This window comes from Pelophylax lessonae (genome assembly GCF_965119305.1).
Source record: "Pelophylax lessonae genome assembly, chromosome: 4".
NCBI lineage: Eukaryota > Metazoa > Chordata > Amphibia > Anura > Ranidae > Pelophylax > Pelophylax lessonae.
The window spans coordinates 502,317,324-502,344,392 of record NC_138771.1 but is presented as its reverse complement, the minus strand read 5'-3'; the positions used below and the strand labels follow the sequence as shown (position 1 = coordinate 502,344,392).

The 27,069-nt window shown below is 42.1% G+C and overlaps 1 protein-coding gene across 1 annotated transcript in view; it reads right to left on the bottom strand.

The window, feature by feature from the left end:
* Positions 1-237: 237 nt before the first annotated feature.
* OVCH1 (ovochymase 1) overlaps positions 238-27,069 on the bottom strand; it is a gene marked incomplete at its 5' end in the record, with an annotated part of 123,631 nt that continues 96,799 nt past the window's right edge. The window contains 5 exons of the mRNA XM_082256363.1: positions 238-504; positions 4,094-4,227; positions 9,818-9,907; positions 13,865-14,028; positions 16,751-16,979. Of these exons, the coding sequence (XP_082112489.1) occupies positions 346-504; positions 4,094-4,227; positions 9,818-9,907; positions 13,865-14,028; positions 16,751-16,979 (776 nt within the window). The 3' untranslated portion in view covers positions 238-345. The remainder of the gene's footprint in view (positions 505-4,093; positions 4,228-9,817; positions 9,908-13,864; positions 14,029-16,750; positions 16,980-27,069) is intronic.

Here is a 27,069-nt window from a genome sequence, read left to right as displayed (position 1 = left end):
GTTATGACTTATGGTGGCACAGCTGTGACTAAATGCCAAGACTAATTCCAACTGTGTAGTCCAACAGAGTCTTACACTGGTAATACCACCATCCTCCCCTTCTTCCTGGCCTCAGAAAATGGAAGCCATTCAGGCTGGTGCTGCTTAGTCCTTCCTTTCCATTAAAACTGAACTCTGGGCATAGCAGTTCATGGAGTGACGGCACAAGAGAATGTAAATCGTGCCCTGTCTGTAATTGTTAGTAAACTTTTGCATAGAAAAATCACCAACCTAAAAAGTCTGAATTACACATTGCTGGTGCTATTCAGATGGAGCCAAACTAAACAACGACAAAATACATTTTTATTATACTCCGGTGTGTTGTTTTATCCAGTCTCTGTATTTAGCTAATGAGGTGTACACAGTTGGTGTTTTGGGGTCACAAATATTGCTCCCCCAGCTGACTATTCCCACCAGCGTGTACTTGTTCTTCACTTTACATATCAGTGGACCTCCTGAATCCCCCTAAAAAAAGAGAACAAAAAAAAAGTTAAGCTGAACAAATCATCATAAGTAATTAGATGCGTATTACAGTACAGTGTTCTCAACAACAGTCCTCAAGAGCCACTTTGGGTGCATGTTCTCAACGTATGCGGCTAAAGTATATGTTAACCAGAATTTCTTTTTGTTTTGGAAAGACTAAGGAAGGATTAAATACCCATGTCAATTTATTGAGGTGCTCCATTGGGGAGATTTTCTTTACTTACTACTTCAGAGTTGTAGCAGAAACGGAGAGGAAAATGATAGAAATTCCCTATTAAGCCTAGTACACATGATCAGAAAATCGTACAAAAAATAGCCCTTGGAAACGATCGTATGATAATCTGATCATTAGTACACAGAGCTGATCACGATAAATTCATGCAAAATTATCTGAGGGGACAAACACGAAATGTTTTCTTGCTCGATACCAGAACAGACGATTTTCATTTAATAAGTACAGTTTTCTTCTGAAAAAAATAATCAGAAGTCGAATATAATACATCATATTATATCACTTCCGAAGCTGTATTCTGTCATACGAGAATTTTTGTAACTTAGTGGAACTTTAGCCAGAAAATTAAGTCCTGCTAGATCACTTCAGGCTGGTGCCTTTTGCAGGTATAGCTATGTAAAACATTAATAATAAATGTCTATACTGTTTAAAATACAGTAATACACCGTCTTACCCTGCTCTGCACATGCTCAGTTGCTCTCCAATTTTTAGGCACTGCTGAGGTTGCAGAGGCCGATTTTAAACAGCCTTAAAGCATCATTAAGCCCTCTAACCCTTTACAGCCAAGGAAGCTGCTTCTGTTTGATCTGCAACTAGCATGGGGCTGCACATGTGATCAGTTCTGACACCAGCCATTTGATGGTTTGACAGTTTGGTTGAGGGCACAAGCAAATGTCGCAGTTAGCAATCCTAAGAATGTAACTCTTTTAAAACCGATAAATCAATGGGTTTAGTTCCGCTTTATTATTTACTGCTCTTCAGGGCTCTAAGCGTCAACAAAATGGCAGCCTCTGACAAGAAGAAACAGGAGCAATGCTGGGGGAAATTTATAGCACACACCATTTTGGCAGCATAATTAACGAGGAATGTTTTTGTTCCTTGCTAAAGAACATTATCTTTTATCAAGTTGTTATGCGTAAAGTTCCACTGTAAGCAACCACCTCATTTTCTACATGGGACTAGCATGCAAAAAAAAAAAAAAAAGAAGGATCGCATGTATGGGGCTTTAAAGAAATTGTCATTGGAACAAACATCCCCATCGGAAGGTTTCCCATGACTTCTTTGTCTGGTGGTCTAGGATTTGCCTGTCTCTGTGACAATGGTCCCCAGGACAAATACAAATAGGTGACTCTCTCCAGATTCTCTCTTGCGACACAAACAGGAATAAAATACCTTGTTGAGGAAAGTGTGAAAATAGCGCTGGACCCGTAAGATTATCTTATTGGTATTGCCATTTCATTAGGGATTCATTGAAAACAATGTGAATGGACTAGAAGTTACCTGGACCTTTATTGTTATTCAAGCACAGTCCTTATTAGCAGATGGTTTGGACCCCACAAAATGCATGGGCTACCTTTTAGATTGTCCCTCTGACTTCTATTGGAATAAAGTTATATCTGGACCTCTTGGAAGTAGCATGGCTCTTCAATCTCTATTTTAGTATGGACTAAAAAAAACCTGATGGGGTACCAACTTTTCCCTAGTCTATCCAAAACTAAAAGGAAACGTTTTTTAACATACAAATACTTGTCAACAAATGTAATTCATAAAACGCCTTTAAGTAAACTGGTAACGTTATACCTTCATTGAGTGGGAGATTTTGAGATGTTGGGATGTTCAAGCTTCTGGAAAGTTTCCAAATGCTTGAACTTTCAAATAACTCCTCTGTATTAGACAGATGATCATTGCCTGGCTGATATCAGACGACAATTTCCAACCTTCCAGAAATGCCAGCTGCCATCAGTGTTGCCAACCGTCAGTATTTCCCCGGGCAGCCAGTAAAAAAATGGGCACTTTCCTCCTGCCAGTAAAAGCCAGCGAGAGGAAATGGTTGCCAGTAAAAAATATGGCTGTGACCCTCAGCTTGGAACTGCCAATGGGCCGAGACCATCCGAGTCTGCTACGGTGGGAGAGGAGTCTGGCGGAGGCAGAGCCTGAGCGTGTCGTGTGATGTCATGGTGCAAGGGAGCCGAGGACTGTCAGTGATGTTTGGACTGGAGTGGATTGAAGGGACCACCTGGCGTGGAGAGAGACTGTCACTGTGAGGGGGACGTAGCATGTCAGTGAGGTCAGAGGCGTAACTAGAACCTTCAGGGCCCCGATGCAAGAAACCACGAAGGGCCCCCCAAACCCCTGGCCGGGGCCCTTCCCTTCAAGCCCGGGGCTTTTCCCACTAATCCTGGGGCTCTTTACTCTCGTTGCATGGCCTTTTATTATGGTCCTGCAGCAGGATCCTTTCACAAGTTCTGCAGTGGGCCCCCTTCCTGCAATCTTGGGGCCTCTCCACAGTGGTGCAATGCCAGGGCCCGGTTGCAAGCGTGACCTTTGAGATCCTGGAAGTTCACCCACTGGTTTGCTACTGGGCCCCCTGGAGCATGGGGCCCGGTAGCAATTGCAACCCCTGCAACCCCTGTAGTTACGCCCCTGAGTGAGGTGTCATCATCATCTGTCCTGCTGCACACTGCTGTCACCGTGAGTCTATTTCATGTGTGTAAGTATAGGTTTGTAGCCTAAATACTGAAATTTGAACTTAAAACTGTATTTTTGTAACTGTTGGAAATGCCAGTATAAACTTGGCTGTGCCAGTAAATTTTGGGTGAGATGTCAGTAAATTTCAATCTGGTAGGTTGGCAACACTGGATGCCGTGGCACCCTATTTGTTTCTTGTTATCAAACTGGAACAAGTATATAGATCAGAAGTTTCATGCAACTGAACTTTGTTTAAATCAGTTAAATACATTTCAGGTGCATAAAAACAAAAGGTGTGTTCAGTTTTACTGTTTATTTTCTTTAAAAATAAACCACAACTGTAGAAAGTCCTGTGCTCTGCAAGCATTCTGCAGAACGGGCCTTTTGCTCTCTGTGTAAAATCAGTGGTCTCTCTGAAGATGTCCAACACACACCTGACAAGTCAGAACTAGAGCAATCAGCAGACAGCATGAGCCTTTCTGATTGCAAAGCTATAGGTCTGACTCAGTAGGGGATGTGGCGGAGCTCTGCAGAGAGACCACTGCTTCCACACAGAGAAACTGGTCTTCTCTACAGAATGCTGGCAGGCTCTACTCAGGCTGTGACGGCTTTCTAAAGAAAATTAACTACTGTAAGACTTACACACCTTTTGCTTTTATGCACCTTAAATGTATTTAGCCGAATAAAACAAAGTTAATTTGGGCTTCAAATCCATCTGCATGACAGTCAGGCAGCTAGCATTTTCAGAAGCAGCACTCAGCAATAGTTAGTCTGTGGCTTTCTTTGGATTAAAGGAAATGTTCTAGGCAGCTATGTTAGCAAAAATAGAAGACAGGCTTTAACCACATTTAAAAGTTAACAATTTCGCACCAAACAAGATGAAGCGCCTGCTCCCCCTGCACACACGTTCCCCTCTGTTAGGTCTTCTTCCCAGAATTTCATGCACTCTTCTTTAGACACCAAAGGAATCCTCGCTTGCTGTAGTGTCTTGGCATACTGTGAACCTAAAAACAGGCACTTTATTATACCCCAGACTCAGAGATGTATAGTAACTAAGTAGAACTACTTCACTGCTGTACTTAAGTACCGAAAGGCGGTATCTGTACTTTCCTGGAGTAGAATTTTTTTCTCCTACTTCCACTTTTACTTCACTACATTTTTTCAATGATTTCAATACTTCTACTCCGATATTTTTTTTTTGTGCTGCATAGTTACTCGTTACAATTATAAAAATTACCACTGCCAGAACAGTAGATGGCAGGTTTCATGAAGCTCAAAACATGTGTATTATCAGCGCATATGAAAATAAAATCTACTGTATGTATAAATAAAAGCTGCATTTGAAATAGTAAAAAACAATATGATGTTCAAACTTTTGACTTCTTTCTTTAATAACTACATAACACAGTACTTGTACTTTTACTTTCAGTACTTGAGTAGCAATTTTTTTTCAAAACTATTCGTACTTTTACTTTCAGTACTTGAGTAGCAATTTTTTTTAAAAAACTACTTGCAATACTTAAGGAGAAAAAATGTTGAATACTTTAGTACTTCTACTCAAGTCACTTTTTGATCGAGCACTTGTACTTTTACTCAAGTATGGGTTTCGAGTACTTTATATAACTCTGCCCAGACTGAGTATTGTGGAAGCCAACATTATGATAGGAGGAGGACCATGGGGTTGGATAGGTTCCACAGAGTCATTGTTAATGTTAATAAGAGAAAAAGATCTGCACACATATAGCCAGTTTGGAAGTTGGATTCTCGATATAAGACACCAGAAGGGCTTTGACAAACTATTTTACACCAATTTACCAGTCCTTAGATGTGGTGGCTGCACAGATTCTTTCCTCAGATTTTTTAGTTTATTATCACCTGGTAATCCTGCCAGTAACGCACTTCCTGTACTTGTCTGAAAATGCTTACTCACTGTACTGTATGTAGCACCCTCCTAGATAGGTGCTAAGAATAAATAGATTTAGTGTTGGCTCACTGTCTTGTGGAATTGTGTTTTTAATAGGGACATTTAGCTTGCCTCATTGTAATCCTTTCAGCTGAAATTAATTAGGTCCAGTCAGTGTTCTCACTGCTGCCAGACTGATAGCCCCCCAGTTGCTTTCCAGTAAGTTGAAGAACTCTCTGGATCATAGGTGTGGAGCTAAGCAGATGGCAATATAAATATTTATATAGCCCTGGCCAATCCCAGGGAGCAGGGCAATGAAGGCTGCTGGGAGTCTATATATATTCTCTGGGACACTGCACTCTGGGTCTTTTCCTGGAGAGGATTAGTCCTGGCCTGGAGGGATCCCCCTGTGGCTAATCGGTGCATGCCCGTCCGAAGCGATGTACAGGCATGCCGTTTCGTGGGACACAGCCGACCTGCCACAATATAAGTACAGCGGCTGGTCGGCAAGTGGTTAACCACTTCCGGACTGCCCAACGTGTATTTACATGGGTACTTTGACGTTAAATACTGGGGTTATGGCAGCAGCTGGCTGCCATAACCCTGTATTTTTTTTTTATATACCTGGCAATCTGATAAAAGTGGTCCCGGCAGCAGGTTCACCATGGAATCACTTTTATGGGCAGGAGGAAAAGTCGTTTTTTCTTGGAGCCGTTGGTAACAGGGAAAATGATCCGATTCTCTGCACGGATGAGCCGGAAGTCGAATGAGAGCAAGATAGCCCCCACTTGACTCAATGCGCCTGGAGGACTGGAGCAATGTCAAACGTCAGTTCCGCCCAACGGCCTTAAAGGGCCAATTTTTGTTTTATGCTTTTAAATGTAAAAGAGATCTGAGGTCTTTTTGACCCCAGATCTCTCATTAACCACTTCAATACAGGGCACTTTCACCCCCTTGCTGCCCAGGCCAATTTTCAGCTTTTAGCGCTGTTGCATTTTGAATGACAATTGAGCGGTCATGCAACACTGTACCTAAACCAAATTTATGTCATTTTTTCCCCACAAATAGAGCTTTATTTTGGTAGTATGTGATCACCGCAAGGTTTTTTCTTTTTTGCTAAATAAAAAAAGACCGAAAAGTTTGAAAAAAAAAGTTTTTTGTTTATGTTATACAATTTTGTAAAAAGATACGTTTTTTCCTGCACTGATGAGCACTGATGAGGCTGCACTGACAGGCACTGATGAGGAGGCACTGATAGGTAGCACTGATATGCAGCATTGGTGGGCACTGATAGGTGGCACTGCTGGGCACTGATAGGTGGCACTGATAGGCGGCACTGGTGGCCATAGTGGGCATCCCTGGTGGTTCTAGTGGCAGCCCCCCCCCCCCCAAAGGGTCTACTCTGGTAACCAATGCTCTGATTACCAGTGCAAACCGCCCCCCCCCCCCGTCAGGAGAGCCGCAGATCGGCTCTCCTCTACTAGTGGACACAGCTGGTCACATGGTAAAGAACCTACGTCAGTAGGCTCTTTACCGAGATCGGAGATCTGAGATGCGGTGTGTCAGAGTGACAACCACCTTCCTGCCATCATTTGCCTATAGGGCGGGCGGGAAGTGGTTAAAGAGGACCTGTCATGCTTATTTCTATTACATGGGATGTAATAGGAATAAAAGTGATCAAAAAAATTATTATTATTTTTTTTTTTTTAAAAAGGGATAGTGTAAAAGTACAAAAAGGAAAATAAATAAGAAAACATTTTTTAAAGCACCAAGCCCTCCAAGAAATGAACACATATGCAAGTCGCACCCACATATGTAAACGGTGTTCAAACCACACATGTGAGGTATCGTCGCGATTGTTAGAGTGAGAGCAACAATTCTAGCACTAGACCTCCTTTTTAACTCCTAACAGGTAACTTGTAAAAAAATTTAAAGCATCCCCTATGGAGATCTTTAAGTATCGTAGTTTGTCACCATTCTATGAGCATGCACAATTTTGAAGCATGATAGGTTAGGTATCAATTTACTCGGCGTAACATCATCTTTCACATTATATAAAAAAATTGGGCTAACTTAAAAGCTTTATTTTTTCATTTAAAAAAGGAGTGTAATTTTTCCCAAAAAGTTGCGTTTGTAGGACTGCTGGGCAAATACAGTGTGACAAAAAGTATTGCAGTGATCTCCATTTTATTCTCTAGTGTCCCTGCTAAAAAAAAATATATAATAATAATAATATATATATATATATATATATATATATATATATATATATATATATATATATATATATATATATGTATATGTATGTATGTATGTATGTATGTATGTATGTATGTATGTATGTATGTATGTATGTATGTATGTATGTATGTATGTATGTATGTTTGGGGGTTTTAAGTAATTTTCTAGCAAAAAAAATACTGATTTTAACTTGTAAACAACAAATGTTAGAAATAGGCCTGGTCCTTAACCACTTGCCGACCACCGCACAACTATTTATTGCGGCGGACCCGATGTCCGCCGGGCACTCGCGATTGTCCGTAACACCGGGAGATAGGCAGGCGGCTAATGTAAACAAAGCCGCCTGTCATTCTTCCCTGTGTAAGAATGGAGATCATACGGTTCTACTATGTAGGACCATTGATCTCTGTTCTTACACATCAAGCCACATCCAATCACAGTTAGAATCACGCCCCTAGGGACACACTTAACCCCTCCCTCTCAAAAAAAGTTAACCCCTTCACTGTCATTTTTTCAGTAACAGTGCATATGTATAGCACTGATTAGTGTAGTAATGTCACTGGCAACCCCAAAAGTGTCAAAAATTTCAGTCAAGGGTCCGATCTGTCCGCCGCAATGTCGCAGTACCACAAAAAAAAAAAAAATCGCAGATTGCCGCCATTACTCGTTAAAAAAAAAAAACAACAAAAATTTACATAAATCATTCCCTTAGTTAGTAAACACAATAACCTTTGCGCAAACCAATCAAAATACGCTTTTTGCGATTTTTTTTACCAAACATATGTAGCATAAAACAAATTGGCCTAAAATGTTAAAAACTTTTGATTTTTACATTTTTTTGGGGAATTTCATATAAAAAAATGTGAAAAATATTGTTATTTTTGCAAAATTGACGCTTTTTTTTTGTTTATAGCGCATGATCAAAAAATAGCGCATGATCAAAAAAAAAAAAAAAAAAAAAAAAAAATCGCACAGGTGATCAAATACCACCAAAAGAAATCTGTTTGTGGGAAAAAAAGGACGTCAAATTCGTTTAGGTACAGCGTCGCACGACACGTGCAATTGTCCGTTAAAGTCACGCAGTGCTGAATCGCAAAATAGGCCCTGGTCAGGAAGGGGGTAAAATCTTCCGGGGGTTAAGTGGTTAAAGGTGAACTCCAGGATAAGCAAATTTTGGGCTCCATTCACAAAACCAGATTGCATGCAGTATTTAGGGTTTTTTCCAAATATCGCACGTGATCCTGAAAATGGCAATTCACTACTGCTTTATCTGGTATTTACCTCATAAAGCAAAAATGCTTGGTAAATACTGCAAAAAAACAGGAGCAAAAGTCAATTCACAAAAAAAAAAAAGAAAAAGACCGGCAATAAAAAATAAGTTTCCCCCGCAATCCATATCAGGCCCTTTAGAAATTTTGATAGGAACCATGCCAAAATGTAAAAAAGATGGCACTGGTGGTGCACATCGTGACTGACAATGGATCTATACCGGGGGACATTTTCTTTTACATTAACTTTTAAATAAAGGACTTTTCAAATACTGTCAAATGTCTTTTTTTACACTACACATTTTTTTAAACTATGTACCCTATACTCATTCACATGGGGGGGGGGGCGGGATCTGGGGACCTCATTGTTAAAAGGGGGCTTTCAGGTTCTGATAGGCCCCCCATCCGCAGATCCCCCTGCCCCAACCCACCTCCCCATGTGTGAGGCCAAGTGTGGTGTGGCGCTCGCTCGTCCCCTTCCTTTCCTGACCTGCCAGGCTCATACTTGCCAACTGTCCCGTTTTTGCAGGGACAGTCCCGGCAAATAGGAGCCTGTCCCGGGTCATTTACATTGTCCCGGCAATGTACTTATTTACATTTTGCACTTTATTTATATTTATATATTACATTTTTTGTATGGTCACACCTGAGCACATTGACACATTTGAATTCCATGAAATTGTGATGAGAATTTTAAACTTTAGGCAGAAGTAGTGCAGCTGAATAGAAGAATTATTCCAACTCTGCTACTTTGGCCTCAAGTTTAAAATTCCCTTTTCAATTTCCTGTAATTCTCTCTGTATTGAGTAGACCCTATAAATAATGATACCCTAAAAGTAACTGATAAGTAGGCGGAGATTAATTAAGTGGAGTGGGCGGAGTTTCAGGGAAGTGGGTGTGGTAAGTAATTGATAGCTATGCTGCAAAGTGTCCCTGGAAATTTTTTTCAAATGTTGGCAACTATGCAGGCTGCATGCTTAGATAGGGGTCTGGTATGGATTTTGTGGGGGGGACTCCATGCCATTGAACAGGAAGGGGTCTTAAACAGAAAGGGGTGTGGTCTTGGCAGGAAGGGGTGGGTCATGTTTAAATTAGGGGGTGCACGAGTTTAGTCATGCCTAGGGCAGCACAAAACCTAAATACACCACTGTCCTGGAGTACAGTTTTCAAAGTTCTGTTTACCTTTCATAACTCCCCACCCTGCTGTCAGACATCCATTATTTGTAGAGTCTTCTTTATTCTCAGGTAAACATATGACACCAACTGATGCACCTAAAAAGAAAATGTAAGGTTTTCTGTCTAACATTGTCCTACAAAACCTTTGCCCAGTGCGGTTATGATTTCCCATAACAAAAGAGAACAAACACTTTTAGCAGCACAGATTTCATATCAGAGCCAGGGCCGCCGATAGGGGGGGGGGGGGGGGACCACCAGCCCTCCTGTAGAGGGCCGGGCACACAGGGGGGCCTCAACAGCATAGAGAATTGGTGCGGTCGGGCAGAGCGGCAATTACAGAAGGTAGTCCTGTGCGGCTCTCTGCAGCAGCTGAAAGTCAGTTTCTCCCACTCCTGCCAGCTTTCAGCTGCTGCAGGGAGAGACACCGATACAGGGCACCATTCCTGTAATTGCTTCTCCGACATCGTTCTGCCTGCTTCTGGTTCTCCCCCCCCCCTATCCATTTGCACCCCTTTCACTGTGTGTCCCCCCCCCCCCAGTGCTGCAGGCTTCCCTGTCTTGTAAAAAAATAACAAATAGTAAAAAATAATAATAATTAAACATTGTAATATATAATTAAAAAAAAATGTAAAATAAAATTGTAAATGCTTAACATTTTATAAAAATGTATTTCTTTATTTTTTAATGTAATAAATAACTAAAAGGGCTAATTCACACAGGTTCTCTGTTAGGTTTGTGTCCCCTTATGATTTTAGTGGAAATATTGTCTTGATATATTTGGGCGGGGGGGCTGCCAGGTAGGCTGTACGTACGGGGCCCCGTGATTTCTAACAGCAGCCTTGGTCAGAAGGTGAAAATGTCACACATGCAATGCCCACCATGTTATGGGGGTCATGAAGACAGAGTTGTTTTCTGAAAGCAGTGGGCCTATGTGCAAAATCATAAGTTGGGCCCTTCAACTTTAGAAAAAGAAAGCATGGCACACACAGAGTGAAGCAGTGTTCAGAGGTCAGTAGAAGGACGCAGAGTTCAGGGGTTAGTAGTAAAGGCAGAGTTCAGGGGTTCAGTAGTGACATGGAGTTCAGAGGTCAAGAGCAAGTGAAGCAAAGGTTTAGTAGTAAATGACTTAGAGTTCCAAGGTCAGTAGTGACGTAGGTTTGGGGTCAGTAATAAATATTGCAGAGTTCAGGGGTCAGTAGTAAGTGATGTAGAGTTCAGGGGCCAGGATTAAGCAAAGAGTTTAGGGGTCAGTAGTAAGTGACTCAGGCCTAATTAGTAAGTGATGCAGAGATTAGGGGTTTAGTAGTAAGTGACGCAGAGTTCAGTGGTCAGTAGCATGTGAGACAAGGGTTCAGTAGTAAATGACTTAAGAGTTCCAAGGTCAGTAGTGACGTAGGTTTGGGGTCAGTAGTAAATGTTGCAGAGTTCAGGGGTCAGTAGCAAGTGACTCAGACTTAAGTAGTAAGTGATGCAGAGATTAGGGGTTCAGTAGTAAGTGACGCAGAGTTCAGGGGTCAGTAGCATGTGATACAAAGGTTCAGTAGTAAGTGGAACAGAGTTCAGAGGTCAGTAGTAAGTGAAGCAGAGCCCAGAGGTCACTAGTGAGGTGGAGTTCAGGGGTCTGCAGTAAGTGAGATGGAGTTCGGGGGTCAGTAATAAGTGGTGCAGAGTTTAGAGGTCAGTAGTAAGTCACCCTTTATTCTCAAATACAGCCACACAGCCCTCCCCTGCACAGCTTACCATTCACTCCCATGTAGCAGAATGCCTTTCCTGGCTTCTGTCAAAAGCCCTGAGTCTGGTAGGTGGGGCTAGGAGGACTTTGTATGGCCTTAGCAATGGCCAGTAACAGTCCTCCTGGAAATAGAGACCCAACCTAGGGTGACCAGATGTCCCCAGTTTCCGGGGACAGTACCCGGAATGAGGAAACTGTCCCCGGACGAACTCTGTCCCCAGTTTTGTCCCTGTATTCAAGGCCAGATTAACATAGACCGGGCATCCCATGCTGGGTGAGAAACAGCCTGTTGGCTTGGATGCCGATGTCCCCAGTTGGAAAAGCTCACTGCCGCTCCTGCTGCTGTTCAGTGGAGGAGAGGCAGAGCCAAAAATGGACTGTGTGGAGGGCTGAGACCGGGAGGTGAGCAGATTGGGGGGGGGGGGGTATGTTTGTACACAGGTGAGGGCAGTGGGGGAGCAGGGGTCAGAGCTGATGCAGCTGCATGGAGAGATGGAGAGTTTAGCTGTTGTAGAGGAAGGGCTAAGAGGTGGCTACAGAGATAATCAGTGAGAGAAGGGTGCAGAGGTGAGCTATGGAGGGAGCAGAAGTGTCCTCTGTGCATAGTAAACCTCTGAACCCTGCACTCTAAGCCTAACACCCTCCTGTATATTATGCAGTCTTGCGCCCAACGCTCTGTGTATTATGCAGTCTTGAACCCAGAGCTATGTGTAATATGTATATTATGCCGTCCTGCGCCCAGAGCTCTGCATTATGCAGTCCTGTGCCCAGCACTCCGTGTATTATGTAGTCCTGCGCCCAGCGCTCCGTGTATTATGTAGTCCTGCGCCCAGCGCTCCTTGTATTATGTAGTCCTGCGCCCAGCGCTCCATGTATTATGTAGTCCTGTGCCCAGCGCTCCTTGTATTATGTAGTCCTGCGCCCAGCGCTCTGTGTATTATGTAGTCCTGCGCCCAGAGCTGTGTGCAATATGTATATTATGTAGTCCTGTGCCCAACGCTTTGTGTATTATGCAGTCCTTCGTCCAGCACTCTGTGCATTATGTAGTCCTGTGCCCAGCTCTCTGTGTATTATATAGTCCTGTGGCCAGCTCTCTGTGTATTATATAGTCCTGTGGCCAGCGCTCTGTATTATGCAGTCCTGCGCCCAGCACTGTGTATTATATAGTCCTGTGGCCAGCTCTCTGTGTATTATGTAGTCCTGTGACCAGCGCTCTGTGTATTATGCAGCCCTGTGCAGTTTGCCAATAAAAAAAAATTATGCCCCCGGATTTCATTTTTAAAATCTGGTCACCTTAACCCAACCCCCAGCATTAGACTAGCACTGATTACTTCCCTAGATTAGCTCAGGCCTGTTTGGACACAGGCCAAGTCCAAACCCATCTAAGCTATCGCTGTCAAACCCAACAGCCAGTGATAGATGGCAAAGGCATTTCCTACTTGCAGCCACACATATACAGGGGGCAAGCTGTGGGGCTGGGAATGCCTCCTCTGCCTATGACTGGCTGTCTGGTTTGACAGCTTTCCTATGAGAGAGCTCAAATGAGTTTGGTCCAAACACATCTAAGCTCATCCAGGGAGGAGATCAGTGCCAGTTCAATGCTGGGGGGGGGTCTAAGCTTGTCTCTGCCACACTGGTGGATATTTGCAAGTGACAATTGCAGCTGCAGCAAAAACATGGCATGTCATTTCCCCATTGTTGTGCAATGTGTGAGGGCACCCCACCCTTGAGACTCATGTGCACTGCCCACAATGCATCCATTGAGGATATACCACTGTATGAAGAGAATCGGGCCTCTTTGCCTCATCAGGCAAACTATTCTGCTAAGCACACTAGTTAAAGGGTCCTAACAGGTGCACTTTGTAATGTCCAAATAAGGGCATCTATGTCCTAATGAACTTGGGCCTACAGACTTAGTCCCTTTGGCCAATAGAGAAGGCAGGAGAACCTTCGGGGCTGTAGGCAGAAGACTCCGGACCCGGAAAAAGACCTGGGCCAGGGCAGTTAAGAGTTGCCATCGGAAAAAGAAGAATGGTAAACCTTTCCATATGTGAACATTTGTTCTTGTGACAATTGTCTAAAAAAGCCATTCTCACACCTTTTGTTGTGTTTACAAGACAGTAAGTGAAAGGAAATTTCCCAAATTGTACACAGACCGTAAGAACAAAAGGAAAAAACCGACAGGGGTACTGTAGCCAAATCTAAAAACTTAAACCAAAAACGAAAACACACATTTTTGGCTTTAGCTATTCACTAAATATTTAAAAAAAATGTCTTAGTTAAAGTACAATAATTTCCCTTTAAGGAAAAATACTTGTTACCCAAAGTAAGAGGAGTCTCGAGCTCCAGCAGGCGGAGGTCATGCTCAGGAGGAATATATTCAGCATCATAAAGGTCGTGGGTGAGAGTGCGTTTTACAAAGACTTCTGTTTTTTCTTCCTGTGACAAGTCAGTTGCTCCCACAAACACTTTGTCCGACCCAACACTGCGAATACAAGTTGGATAAGTTATTTTCATGTCATTCAGAAAGGAGTTTTACATTTTCTAGTTGCAGATTGTCTCATCATTTTATAATTATAATTTTATATAACAATCAGAAAAGTGGGAAGATTATTCTCCATTTGGGATAGTGACTGCTTCCAGAAACTCTACCCATGAGTAGAGATGAACAAACGTCTGAAGTGCTTTTAAGCAATTCCTGCAGCGCTCACACAAATCTTTATGGCCCATACACATGATCTGAAAATCGGACGATAGCTCATCCATTTTTCTTTGCATGCTAGTCGCACATCGAAAATAAAGAGTTTACTAAAATTACAAAAATTCTTGTATGACTGAATAAAAAATGGGAAATGGTGTGTTATAGTGTATTGTATTTTCGGACAACTGTATAGATTAAATTAAAATCCGAAAAATTTGTATAATATAGGATAATATTGGATGAACTGACGTGACCGTCTCTTGAAAGCTGTGTATTAACAATCAGATTATTGTATAACCACTCGGAAAGCGGAATTTTTCGTCCAATTTTTGAATTGGGTATGTATGGGCCATTAGGCTCCATTCACAGTTGTGCGACTTGTCATGCAACTTTGAACATCAAAGTCGTATGACAAGTCATTCTCCATGTTTTTCCAATAATAACCATTCATATACTGTATTTGCAACTTACATTTGCAGCAACTTCAAAGTAGTCCATGCACTACTTTGGTCCAACCTTCATGCAACTTGAGGGGCATAAACTTCAATATTGACCTCAAAAGCTGCATGAAATTCGTACCTAAATGTTATACAATGCAACAGTTGTGCAAAAGTTGTCTATTATCACTGGTCAAAGCCAATCCAAAGTTGCGACAAGGTTGCATCAATGTTGCACCAAAGTAACACTCCAAAGTTGACGGAACTTTGGAGTCGTACAAGTGTGAATAGAGCCTTAGTGCAGAAATAAAAATAAAATAAATAAATGACATCTATAACAACAAAACAAGATCACTCTAGATTGCCAGCTCATGTTGCTTCTGAGCTGTGTAGCTTCAATGTTGCTAATTCAGTGCAAACTTGTGTGTGCATAATGACAGATTCAGTAGGAGCAAAGCAAGGAAGAGAAGCACTAATCAACTTGGCAAAAACCGGTTTGGCCCTGGCCGCTGACAACCAGCCTTTATCTGGTACTAAAAAACTCTGATGACAGTGACAACAATGCCCCTGTATTGATGACAGTGACAACAATGCCCCTGTATTGGTGACATCACCTCCTGCCTATACCGATCGATATCTATATCAAATAGATACCACCGATCTTTCTCGCGGTCTGAAAAGTTTGGATTAGCTGTGGTTCGGTTGGTCTTTTAAAAATGTGTAATCCTCTGAAAATTCAGAATTTTTAATTCAGGAGTCCTACTAAAATAAATAGAAATCCACAGGGGTCATGCCTAAAGTTACCTGGAAGATGCCCAACAGTAAAATGACTACTATAACAAATGACAGAATGGACTATTGAAAAAAAAAAAAAAACACAGCCTTAACTGTTCTTTATTGGCATTCTGACCGTGACTAAAAAATAGTTTGTTTATGGTGGTTTCCCAAAACTGGCATCTTTACCGAACTGCAGCCCCCACGACCTCTCATTTCCAATTTTCCTCCCCATCTCTTTCCCCTCGCTCTCCTATTATAAACATTTTTTTTTCTCTTGGCACCCAGTAAAGTCCCACTGGGTAAAGTTCCATACAGAACGTCATACTTCGGAATAGAAAACTGGGGTTTGATGACTAAATGTGCTGCACTTTGCAGTGTGGGTCTGCCTTTTTAAGTTGTTTAAAGGCGAAGTACAGCTCGTCTGGCTGTACTTTGTGTGTGGATCACAGAAGTGTAGTCCTTGCTGGACTCCTGTGACCCGTTTTCAGCAGACAGCAGGCTGAAGTCCACTGTCTGCGGATATCACAGAGCCGGTCCTGGCTCGGGCAAGATCGTGACATTGGAGTCGGGATCCACCCACATGCCTGGACCGGCACACCAGCTCAGCCTCTCAGTGAGCTGCGGAGAGCCTGAGCTGGCCACTCTTGTCCCCTCCACAGGCCAGCGCTCCAGTGAGCGCGGGGGGGGGGGGGGGGGTCATAGCAGAGAACCGTGAGAACCGAATGATCAGCGGTGTTTGATCGCTCAGTTCGCAGTGTTCGAGGCGCCGAGGGAAAGATGCATTTACCCAAGTATGATTATCAAAAAAAAAAAAAAAAACTCATACTTTTCTTAAACTGAATTTCATTTCAACCTTTCTATAAAAACATTGAACAGAAAGTCAATGGAAAACAACACCAGGCTCAATAGAAGTGCATATTACAGAGCAGGAAATTCTGCAAATCTTTGCAGAATGGTTTGTGAAGGCCGTGGCAGCTTGGACTGATGAGAAGATGGGGCCAAAAAGAAGTTTCAGCCATTTGCTTTAAAAATTCTACCAGGGATACTAAGAAAGAAGGGTGGGACCTGATGGTACTGGCAGTCAAAGGAAGGGCACTCAAGTAACAGCAAATATGAGCAAAAAAAAAAAACAGAAATTCAGATTTGGCTATCAGAAGCCATGAAATGCAATGTGAAATATCATCCGAAATTTGGGTTTGGTTCCTCTCATGGGTTAGACATGTCATAGCATCATGTAGCTCCTGGTAAAATAATGTCCACAGTGAGAAAGAATCATAATATATCTTTTTTACGTGAATTTGCAGTGAGCGGCAGTCACCAGCCATGTCTCATGGATGATTGTTGCTCCGCAGTAGTGTTTTCCATTCTTGTTCTGGATTTGGGCTATCCAAGGCCATGACATATAGGTGGCGGCCAGGCCTCCGACCACCCGCACTGTCCCTCTTTCATCTGTAGCAATCTCGGGTATTGTGATGGGCCCACCTCTCAGCATAGGATCGATCAGTGACTTCCCACAGTTTCCTTTAAAAGAATAAAATAAATGTATAAGCTACCTACATTTACCTAGTTAATCATTTTAGACATGCCTTTTATGTGCAAATTCTGGAGAGGCTAAAACAAGCTCATGGATGTAGTAGCAGCTGTGAGCTTGCTTCTGTGTTGTACAGTGGTCTCTCTGCATTTGTGACTATAGACCGGCCTAATCACTTTTACGGCAATCACGGGTGCCAACCCACTAGGAGTTCTACCCAAGGTGATCATATTCTAGGCCTAGTACTGGCATGGGGATCGATTGTCTGATGTTGAGGTGGGGGAAAAATGTGGGTTCTGGTGATCACCAATGTTTTTGGTTTGATATTAAAACAAGAACTGAAAAATCATATGAAAAAAAAAAAAAAAAAGGTTTAGAATTTAAAAAAGGACAAATTTTGCTCAAATGGGGAAATTTCTGAAAAATGTATTGAAAGATTGGAGTCGACAGGAGTCAGTAATCTGTGGGTACTGTTAAGTCTACCATCCTGTAGGCAACTAGGTTATATGTCAGGCAAATTACTAAGAGTAAGCTGAAGAAAAGACCAATATGGTTCACTAAAGAGGTAAGTAGGATAGTACAGGGGAAAAACATCAGCACATAGAAAATTTAAAGTACAACTAAAAGGAAAAACTAATTTTTAGTTTTGGACAGAGTGGAGAGGGATTACAACCCCTGTCAGTTTTTTTCTTTTTTATTCTTGCTGTCTGTGCTCCCGTTAAATAGATTCAGCTTCTTTATTTTTCCTGTTTACCATCATTGAGAGTGAAAGTAAAAGAAAATCCCAAATTTTGGGTTGTCCCCAGAAAGTAATAGAGGGGAAAACTTCCAAAGGCGAAGCTAGTTCTGGTAATCTGGGGGACCCCAAGGAATCTTGGCTATGGCTATGGGACAAGAAATGAAGGGAAATCTCGGAAACGGGACACAGATGGCGAATAAACATCTGACAGGGGATATAACCTCTCTTGCTCTATCCAAAATTAAAAGAATTTTGACAAGTACCTGCTCCCACTTCTGTTCTGAGAGCCGCGGTTCTCCTCCTTCCCCCTGCAGTCTTCTGGGACACTGACCGAAAGAAGCCCAGAAGACTGCATCCACCATTCAGGATGCGCAGCGCGGCTCACACATGTGTAGTTGGCACCTGGCTGTGAAGCCACAAGCTGTAACAGCCAGGTGCCCATAGTGAAGATTCCGGTGCTGCCAAGGGAGGATAGAGGATGGAGAAGGCTGATGTGAGCTCACCGCTGGACTGTGGGACCTGTGAGTGGCTGTTTAATAGCATCTACACTTTCTGTAGCTGCTGACTTCTTTGTTTTTTTTATAGGTGCCTGGAACTCCTCTTTGAACAAGAACTTCTGTTCCGACTTCTCAGAAATAAATCGTACTAGCAATAACAAGTTCGAGAATCATCTAGGAATGAGGGTTACTTTTTAGGATTTCTGGAGACAGAGGTAGCAGAGAAACTGGCTTGGGTAAATCTGAATAAAACAAGGGGCCCTGATGGTATTCATCCCAGAGTTCTAGGAGAACTTTTAGGTATAGTTGTTGGACCATTAACGGATATTTTTAATCAATTTCTTCTAACAGGAGAAGTTCCCCATGACTGGCAGACAGCTTATATTCTTCCTATCCACAAGAAGGTCAGCAAGGTAGAAGCTGGCAATTACAGGCCAGCATAAGCGTGCATACAGGATGTGCCTGGGCACACCCTAATTACCCCATGTGTGTTACATACTTGCCAACAGCAGTGATTGTCTTGCTACAGCCCAGTCCTGGAATCAGGATGGTGAAGGCAGCAGCAGCAGTGTCATTGCTTCTAAATTCATACACCACCCAGATGTCTCCTGTACTTTCGATCTGTGTCCTCATTTACTTAGATCCTCTCCCTATCCTCAGTGCCATCTGGGGATACACAGAGGCAGGGCACAGCTACAGCCGGGTGATGCTGACACTGTGCAGGGAAGGGGTGAGCTGAGCTGATGTTTCAGGTAAAGTCAATCTGGAGAGGTAAACTGGAAGTTTAATATTAGGACTAATCATCAGGATTTGGTTGCAGTGAGATGAAAAGGATCAAGCTAATAAAGGAGTATCTGAAGAGCATAGCTAGGGTTGCCACTCTTTCTTCAAGCCAAACCCGAACACTTTAGCGATGCACAGCACGTTTTTTTTTTTTTTTTAATACATACTGTTGGGCACTTCAAAAGAGAATTTCGAGCCAGATTCCAGCCTGAATAATGTGTCTGGGTTTCAAGTGGACTAAAACCCAGACACATGATTCAAAACCCGGACTGTCCGGGTGAATGCTCAAGTGGCAACCCTAGAAGAGCAGGGGAGTGAGTATGGGGGAGTTGGCTGAGTCTGCAGCCTTCCTCACAGGTAACAAAAATATCTGAAGCTGGCAAATATCACTATATAAAATAACCTCCACACTCTGTGTATTTCCAGATAATGTGAAGAAATTTCATGACTATTCCATTACAGCCTGTGTTATCCAAACTCTGTCCAATCGAAGTGCAAATTCCCCACCTAAATTAAACACTATATACAAGTTAAATGTTCTCAAAAAAGAGTGGAGCACAATTTTCATGCTTGTTTACGTGGTAGTGCAATTGTATGAACACTGATTATTTAGAGAATAATTTATTTTTTTATTGAGGATTCTACTCACAGTTGGGCTTTTTTCACATATACAGGTGCAACCAAGCACAGGCGTGGTTTTCATGCATCACGTGTAGGGCAGCCCATTTCCATACTGGAAACATGTAAATAAGTCCCTGAATCTTGTCCAAAGCATGCCACATAAAACCACAGGGTGCTGCGGCACCGTGTAGTTTGGTGCACATGTTTGCAGATGTGTGGGGGTGCCATTAACAATTAATGGCACTGCTGTACATCTGCTTAACCACTTCTGGACTGGAAGGTTTTACCCCCTTAATGACCAGGCCAAATTAGAGCTTATTTTTTGCACTATAAACGAAAAAAAAAAAGAGCGACAATTCTGAAAAAAACCCAAGATTTTTTTACTTTCTGCTATAAAACATTCCCAATTTAAAAAAAAATTAAAAAATCAACTTTTTTCATCTTTTTAGGCCAATATGTATTCTGCTACATATTTTTGGTAAAAAAAAAATCCCAATAAGTTTATATTGATTGGTTTGCACAAAAGTTATCGCGTCTACAAACTAGGGGAAAGATTTATGTCATTTTTATTTACTTTTTTTTTTTTTACTAGTAATAGTGGCGATCAGCGATTTATAGCGGGACTGCGACATTGCGGCGGACAGATCAGACACCTGACATTTTTGACACTTTTGGGGGGGACCAGCGACATTACTACAGTAATTAGTGCTAAAAATATGCACTGTTACTGTACTAATGACACTGGCAAGGAAGGGGCTAACACCAGGGGCGATCAAAAGGTTAAGTGTGTCCCTAGGGAATGCTTTCTAACTGTGTGGGGGATGGGCTTGCTGGATGGACACAGAGACCTGTGTTCCTAAATAAGAGGAACACAGGATCACTGTTTTTATTACTGACAGAATGACAGAACAGCGGTCTGCCGTGTTTACATTAGCAGACCACCGTTCTGTCTCACGGGGAGCAATTGCTGCTGCCAGACCCGATGATTGGCTCCCCCTGTGGCCAATCAGCACGTGGTTTTGCATAACAGAGCCAACCTGCTGCAGTATAAGAATGGCGGCTGGTCGGCAAGTGGTTAAGGGCAGCACAATTCTTTGCATCTTTGCAAGGCATGCAATTGTGCATGTGTTCCCCACACACATAGATGCGAACTAGTCTTAAGAGTGTATACCCACTTGACCTCCAGAAGATTTACCCCCCTTCATGACTAGGCCATTTTTTGTGATCTGCACTGCATTGCTTTAACTGACAATTGCGTGGTCATGAAACGCTGTACATAAATGAAATTTATGTCATTTTTTCCCACAAATAGAGCTCTCTTTTGATGATATTTAATCACCACTGGGTTTATTTTTCGTGTTATAAACAAAAAAAGCCAACAATTTTGGGGTAAAAAAAACAAAACAAAATTTTTTTACTTTCTGCTGTAAAACATATCTACAAAAAAAAATATATGAAATCAAATTTTGGCTGGCTGAATGGAAACCTGCTAAAGATGATCACAATCAGGTGAGATCTCAGAGAAGCAAAGAGACTGCTCAATACAGAGGACCTTGCCTCAGAGACTGGGAACTTTCTCTCTAGGAAGGTGTGAAGTGTGATTTGGAAGCTTGGTGGGATCAGCCTGTCTTAAAGAGCACCCTCACCACTTGTAAGGAAGGGAATGAGGGTGTGTCTCAGCAGGACCGTAAGAGAGAAATTACAACAACTTTTATACCTGTTTGACTTGAACATGACTTTTACTGAATCAGAGCATGAGTCCCAGAAGAGGGTGCCCTGGGTCTGGTAAGAGACTAACATTGCACAAGTTAATGTGTTGTGCTTTCCCCAAGGGCCCTAACTTAGCCAGCCAAGTTTTTTTTTTTTTTTTTAATGTTCACTTCACAGCGTATGGAAGAAATGGACTGGATGGCGGCACTCCAAAAAATGTGTCCTTTATTTAAGAAAACAAAAATACATGAAGGATAATCATACCCCAGCGGAGAGGATGATACTGCCAGCTAATGCGTTTCACACCCAGGCTGGTTAGACAATAGACAGTAAAAGGCCACATTCATGAAACAAATAGAAAGGAAATAAAACCTAAATCAATAAAATACCAAAAAAGTTACTTTGTGACACCAAAGTCTCATCGATAAAATAAAATAGTCACACAACACTTGTTTATAAATATAGACACATATAAACCATCATCAACACAGAGGGATACCTTCAGATAGGGGGACATAGTTCCCCAGCGGTCGGCTCCATTTAGGAATATATATATATATATATATATATATATATATATATATATATATATATATATATATATATAATGAAACATGGAGACAATGGAGAAAATGTGAGAGTAGAGAGAAAGCAAGCAATTTTATTTTTTTATTTTCTCCTTTTTCTTGTTTTCTCCTTTTTTTCTTGTTTTCCTGTTTTTCGTTTGCTTGCTTTCTCTCTACTCTCACATTTTCTCCATTCCAATATATATATTTGATGCTGCTAGTACTCTGCAAGATTGCTATATTTGACTTATTATATTTGTACGCCAATTGTCATCATTGGTCACACTACAATGCTAGTTTGATTTAGGACATACATATATATATATATATATATATATATATATATATATATATATATATATATATATATATATATATATATATATATATATATATATATATATATATATATATATATATATATATATATATATATATATATATATATATATATATCTAAATGGAGCCGACCGCTGCAGAACTTTATGTTACCCTATCTGAAGGTATCCCTCTGTGTTGATGATGGTTTATGTGTCTATTTATAAACATGTGTTGTGTGACTATTTTACTTTATTGATGAGACTTCAGTGTCACAAAGTAACTTTTTGTATTTTATTGATTTGTGTTTTATTTCCTTCTAGGCATATGGCCTTTACTGTCTATTGTCTAGGGCCATTCCCTGTTGCTAGTAATAGTAATAATAATAGTAATAGTTAATTTGTGTTCTCAAATTTTGCCCAATTGGAAATGTGCAGGTGAGCCTAGTTAGAATCTCTAGAGGTAAAGTATCTCACAAAAGTGAGTACACCCCTCACATTTTTGTAAATAATAATATATCTTTTCATGTGACAACACTGAAGAAATTACACTTTGTTACAATGTAAAGTAGTGAGTGTACAACTTGTAAAACAGTGTAAATTTGCTGACCCCTCAAAACCCAACTCATTACACAGCCATTAAGGTCTAAACCGCTGGCAACAAAAGTGAGTACACCCCTAAGTGAAAATTTCCACATTGGGCCCAAAAGTGTCAATATTTTGTGTGGCCACCATTATTTTCCAGCACTGCCTTAACCTTCTTGGGCATGGAGTTCACCAGAGCTTCACAGGTTGCCACTGGAGTCCTCTTCCACTGCTCCATGACGACATCACAGAGCTGGTGGATGTTCGAGACCTTGCACTCCTCCACCTTCCGTTTGAGGATTCCCCACAGATGCTCAATAGGGTTTAGGTCCGGAGACATGCTTGGCCAGTCCATCACCTTTACCTTCAGCTTCTTTAGCAAGGCAGCAAATGTTTTAAATGTGGACATTTGCATACAGAACTTACCAAGTCTGTGCATTGAGTATGTACAAAGATGTGTTACATGTATCAGGAACAACCCTACTATTCTATATCATGTACAACATGAACATCTACCGCCACCTAGTGCTCCTTTTACACATCTGCAAATTGACTTTACACACATGCTCAAAACAGGCAAAACACAGAAAATATCTGTTAGTGATTGTGGATGCTTTTTAAAAATGTCCGGAAATATTTCCATGTAATAAAGAAGATGCTAAAACAGTGGTAAAAATACTAGTGAGAGAGATCATACCGAGATGGGGCTGTCCGTTGCAGATTAATTTAAGCAATGGGCCAGCTTGTGTCTCTAAGGTATGTAAAGCAGTTACAGATAGGAAATATGGAACTTCCATTCTATCATCCACAGAGTTCAGTATAGTGGAAAGGATGAACAGGACAATCAAGGATAAAATTAGGAAAGCTACTGGAGGCACATTTGCCAAATGGAAAACTGTGCTACCCACGGTATTAGCAAAGATAAGGATGACGCCTGCCAGAATAACTAAATTATCACATTTTGAAGTGATTATGGGGAGACCATTTCCAAAACCTTGGACAAAAGGCCCAACTAGAATAGAAACAGGTGATCTGGAATTGATTCAAGAAGAATATTGTAGGATGCTGTATACTCATGCTTCCATTGTCCACATAAAATCAAATATTGAATAAAATGAAAAACAATGTTCACACTAGCAGCGCTTAAAAGAGCGATAGTTCTCCTCTTATTTAAATTATCAAAGTCCTTTATCCATTCAGCAACATGCTTAAATGTTGACAAAACTTTTGCCAGGGAGTGTGAATGAGGAGACAGGGTATGTTCAAATGATTCAGAAAGATCTTCCCGTTACCACACCTCATGCGTCCTCTCCCCTTGGTATTAAACACTCGCCAGAAATCGATAAAACTAGGCTTTGTTATTAATATTTCAGATCATCCCTTCTGGGTTAATCCACTGCTCCTCCTCCACTACCAGCACAGTGTGAACTTCAGAGCTGCATTGAATCCTTCCTTCAATCACACCGATTTTCACCAAGCAATCATCTCCTCTCCCGACAGAGGACATATGCAGGGTATCATATAAAGGACTCGTAGCATAATACTGTTTATTTAAACCATTAAAAAATACATTCCATAGCCCTTCAATATATCTGCTTACATCAAAGTATTCGTAACAAGCATGTACACTTTACACAGGATTGGGTGTGCCGATCTCCCCACAGTAGCTTACAGCTGTTACTCCGATCAGAAGCACTGCTTCAGCTTGTGAGGATCCCGGGAGGCACACCGCAATCAATCTATTGCTCAGGTAGCCGCCTGATCATACCCTGATTAGTTTCGTCATTCGACTTTGTCTGGGTGATACCCGGCATATGTCATCTGTCGGGAGAGAAAGACTGTGTGTTCCCGAGGCCTCATAGAGAGTTCCCCAGCCATCCAGTTCTGAAAGTCCCAAACAAATAGCTGTTCTGCTGTCTGTGTCCTTTTCTAGCAGAACCATCACTTCCTTCAGAATTTTTTAAGATTCCACAATTGCCTGTTTTCCACAATTGCCATCAATCTCAGGAGAAGCTGCTAGCCTAGAAGAGGCTATGAAGACAGGAGATCATATTCTGTGAAGAATAGGAGGGATGGGGGTGGGGCTGGGCAGGACCAGGCATGCCTGTTTAAGAAAGACCGACAACCTTTTCAGGAAGTGAAAGACAGCTTAGCAAATTCAGATAAAAGGGAGATCGTGTTGTTGGTGAAGAACAGGAAGAAGTGGTTTGTCTAGTTTAGAAAAGACTTTCTAAGCTAGACAAGCAGCTAGCCAAAAAAATGAATATAATAATATCAAAGATAAAGATATTTAACATGCTATTAATAGGCAAAATGGCATTTTTGACTGAGTTTCTTAGACTTCAGGAGGCTTTCCTCAGACACCAAGCCGACAATTTCTGGCTCTGTATTTTCAGCAACAGGACCGGTCCCTGAGACAGTAGATCTTCCCTCTCGGGTAGCATAAGGGAAGACTCTGCCGCCAGGTGCAACAGCGTGGAAAACCAAGGCCTTTTTGGCCAGTATGCAACTACTAGAATTGTGTTTTGTTTTTGTGTGAACTTCTTCAGGACCAGGGGAATAAGTTTGAATAGGGGAAAGGCATAGTACAGGGAAAACATCCACTTCTGAGCCAGGGCGTCTATTCCCCTGGCCCCCACGTCTCTTTCCAAGGAAAAAAAAAAACTTTGGAACCATGGCATTTGTCTTGTTTGCAAATAGATCCACCTCTTAAAGGCCCCACTTCTCTGCTACTAGCTAGAAGACATCCCTGTTCAGTGGCCATTCTGATTCGTGCACCTGGTGGCGATTTAGAAAGTCCACCAGACGATTGTCCACTCCCCAGACGTAGACTGTGGAGATTAAACTCCGGTTTACCTCAGCCTTAGTAAAAATGGCACCCACCAGCTGGATCAAGGAAGGTCACTATGCCCCCCCCCCCCCTGCTTATTGATATACGAGACCACCACCACAAGAGGACTTGCAACATGGTGATCCCTCAACTCTTGGGCAAATAGCCTCAGAGCCTCCCAAATTGCCTGCAACTCCCTCCAACTGGCTGATTTTTGGGACTCTGCTCTGGACCAGGGCCCCTGGGCCACTTTTGACCCCCAGTGGGCTCCCCATCTCTAAGCAATGGCGTCTGTGGCAACACAGACACTGGAAAGGACCACTGAAGACCCTGCAAGAGGTTTTCTTTGTTCCTCCACCACCACAGAGACTGCTTGGTCTTTGGGCATAACTGAAAGGTCTCGACCAGTGCTTGCTGTCTCCCATTCCAGATTCCTAGGATATTGGCCCGTAGACACCTGAAATGGGCCCTTGCCCATGAAACCGCCGGGATCATTGCTGCCAAGAGACCTAGACCCGACATGGCTGTTTGGACGGTCACCACCAGATTGCTTTAAAAAAAAGAAAGCCGCTGTAGCCTTTACCTTTTTTACCTTCTCCTCTGGGAGATAGACTTTCTTCATTACCAAGTTTACCCTGTACCCTAGGGTCAGGTTTGATTTTTCCCTGTTTATCAACCACCCCAGGTCTTCCAGAAAAGGAATGGCCACCCACAGATCCCCTTGTATTTGGGGTGGAGAGGGCAAAAAATAAAAAGGTTGTCCAAATATGGGATAACCAAGATCCCCTTTAGTCTCAGGGAGGGCTAGTGCCTCCGCCAGGACCTTCATAAAAATCCTGGGGGATGAGGACAGGCCGAAGGCAGAGCCCTGAACTGGAGATGGCAGACTTACTTCTCCCACTTGATTGTCACTCTCAAAAATGTTTGCGATTCCTCATGGATCGGGATGTGCAAATAAGCGTCCCGCATATTAAGGGAAGCCATAAAGCAATTTGGGGGAGAATAGATTTTGCCGTAAAGATTCTTTTCATACAAAACTACTTGTAGACCACCCAATTGTTGAGAGATTTCAAGTTCAAAATTGGGCAGAATTTGCCCAATGCTTTCCGAACCACAAAAACGAGTGAATAGAAACCCTGGTTTGTCTCTTGCTGCGGCACCGGAATGAGGACCCGCTAGTCTAAAAGGTCACCAATTTGAGACAGAAGAGCTGTCACCTTCTGAGGATCCCTGGGAGGGGGAAGTTACAAGCGTCCTTGCAGGCAGAGTGCCCTTGAACTGAATTTGATAGCCCTCCCTAAATATCCCCAGTATGAACCCATTTGGGGTAACCTTTTCCCACTTTTGAGGAACCGCCCCAATCTTCCTCCCACCGGGACCAAGTCATTGGGATTTTGTTTTTGTTTTTAGTATAGGAAAAAAAGGATACAAA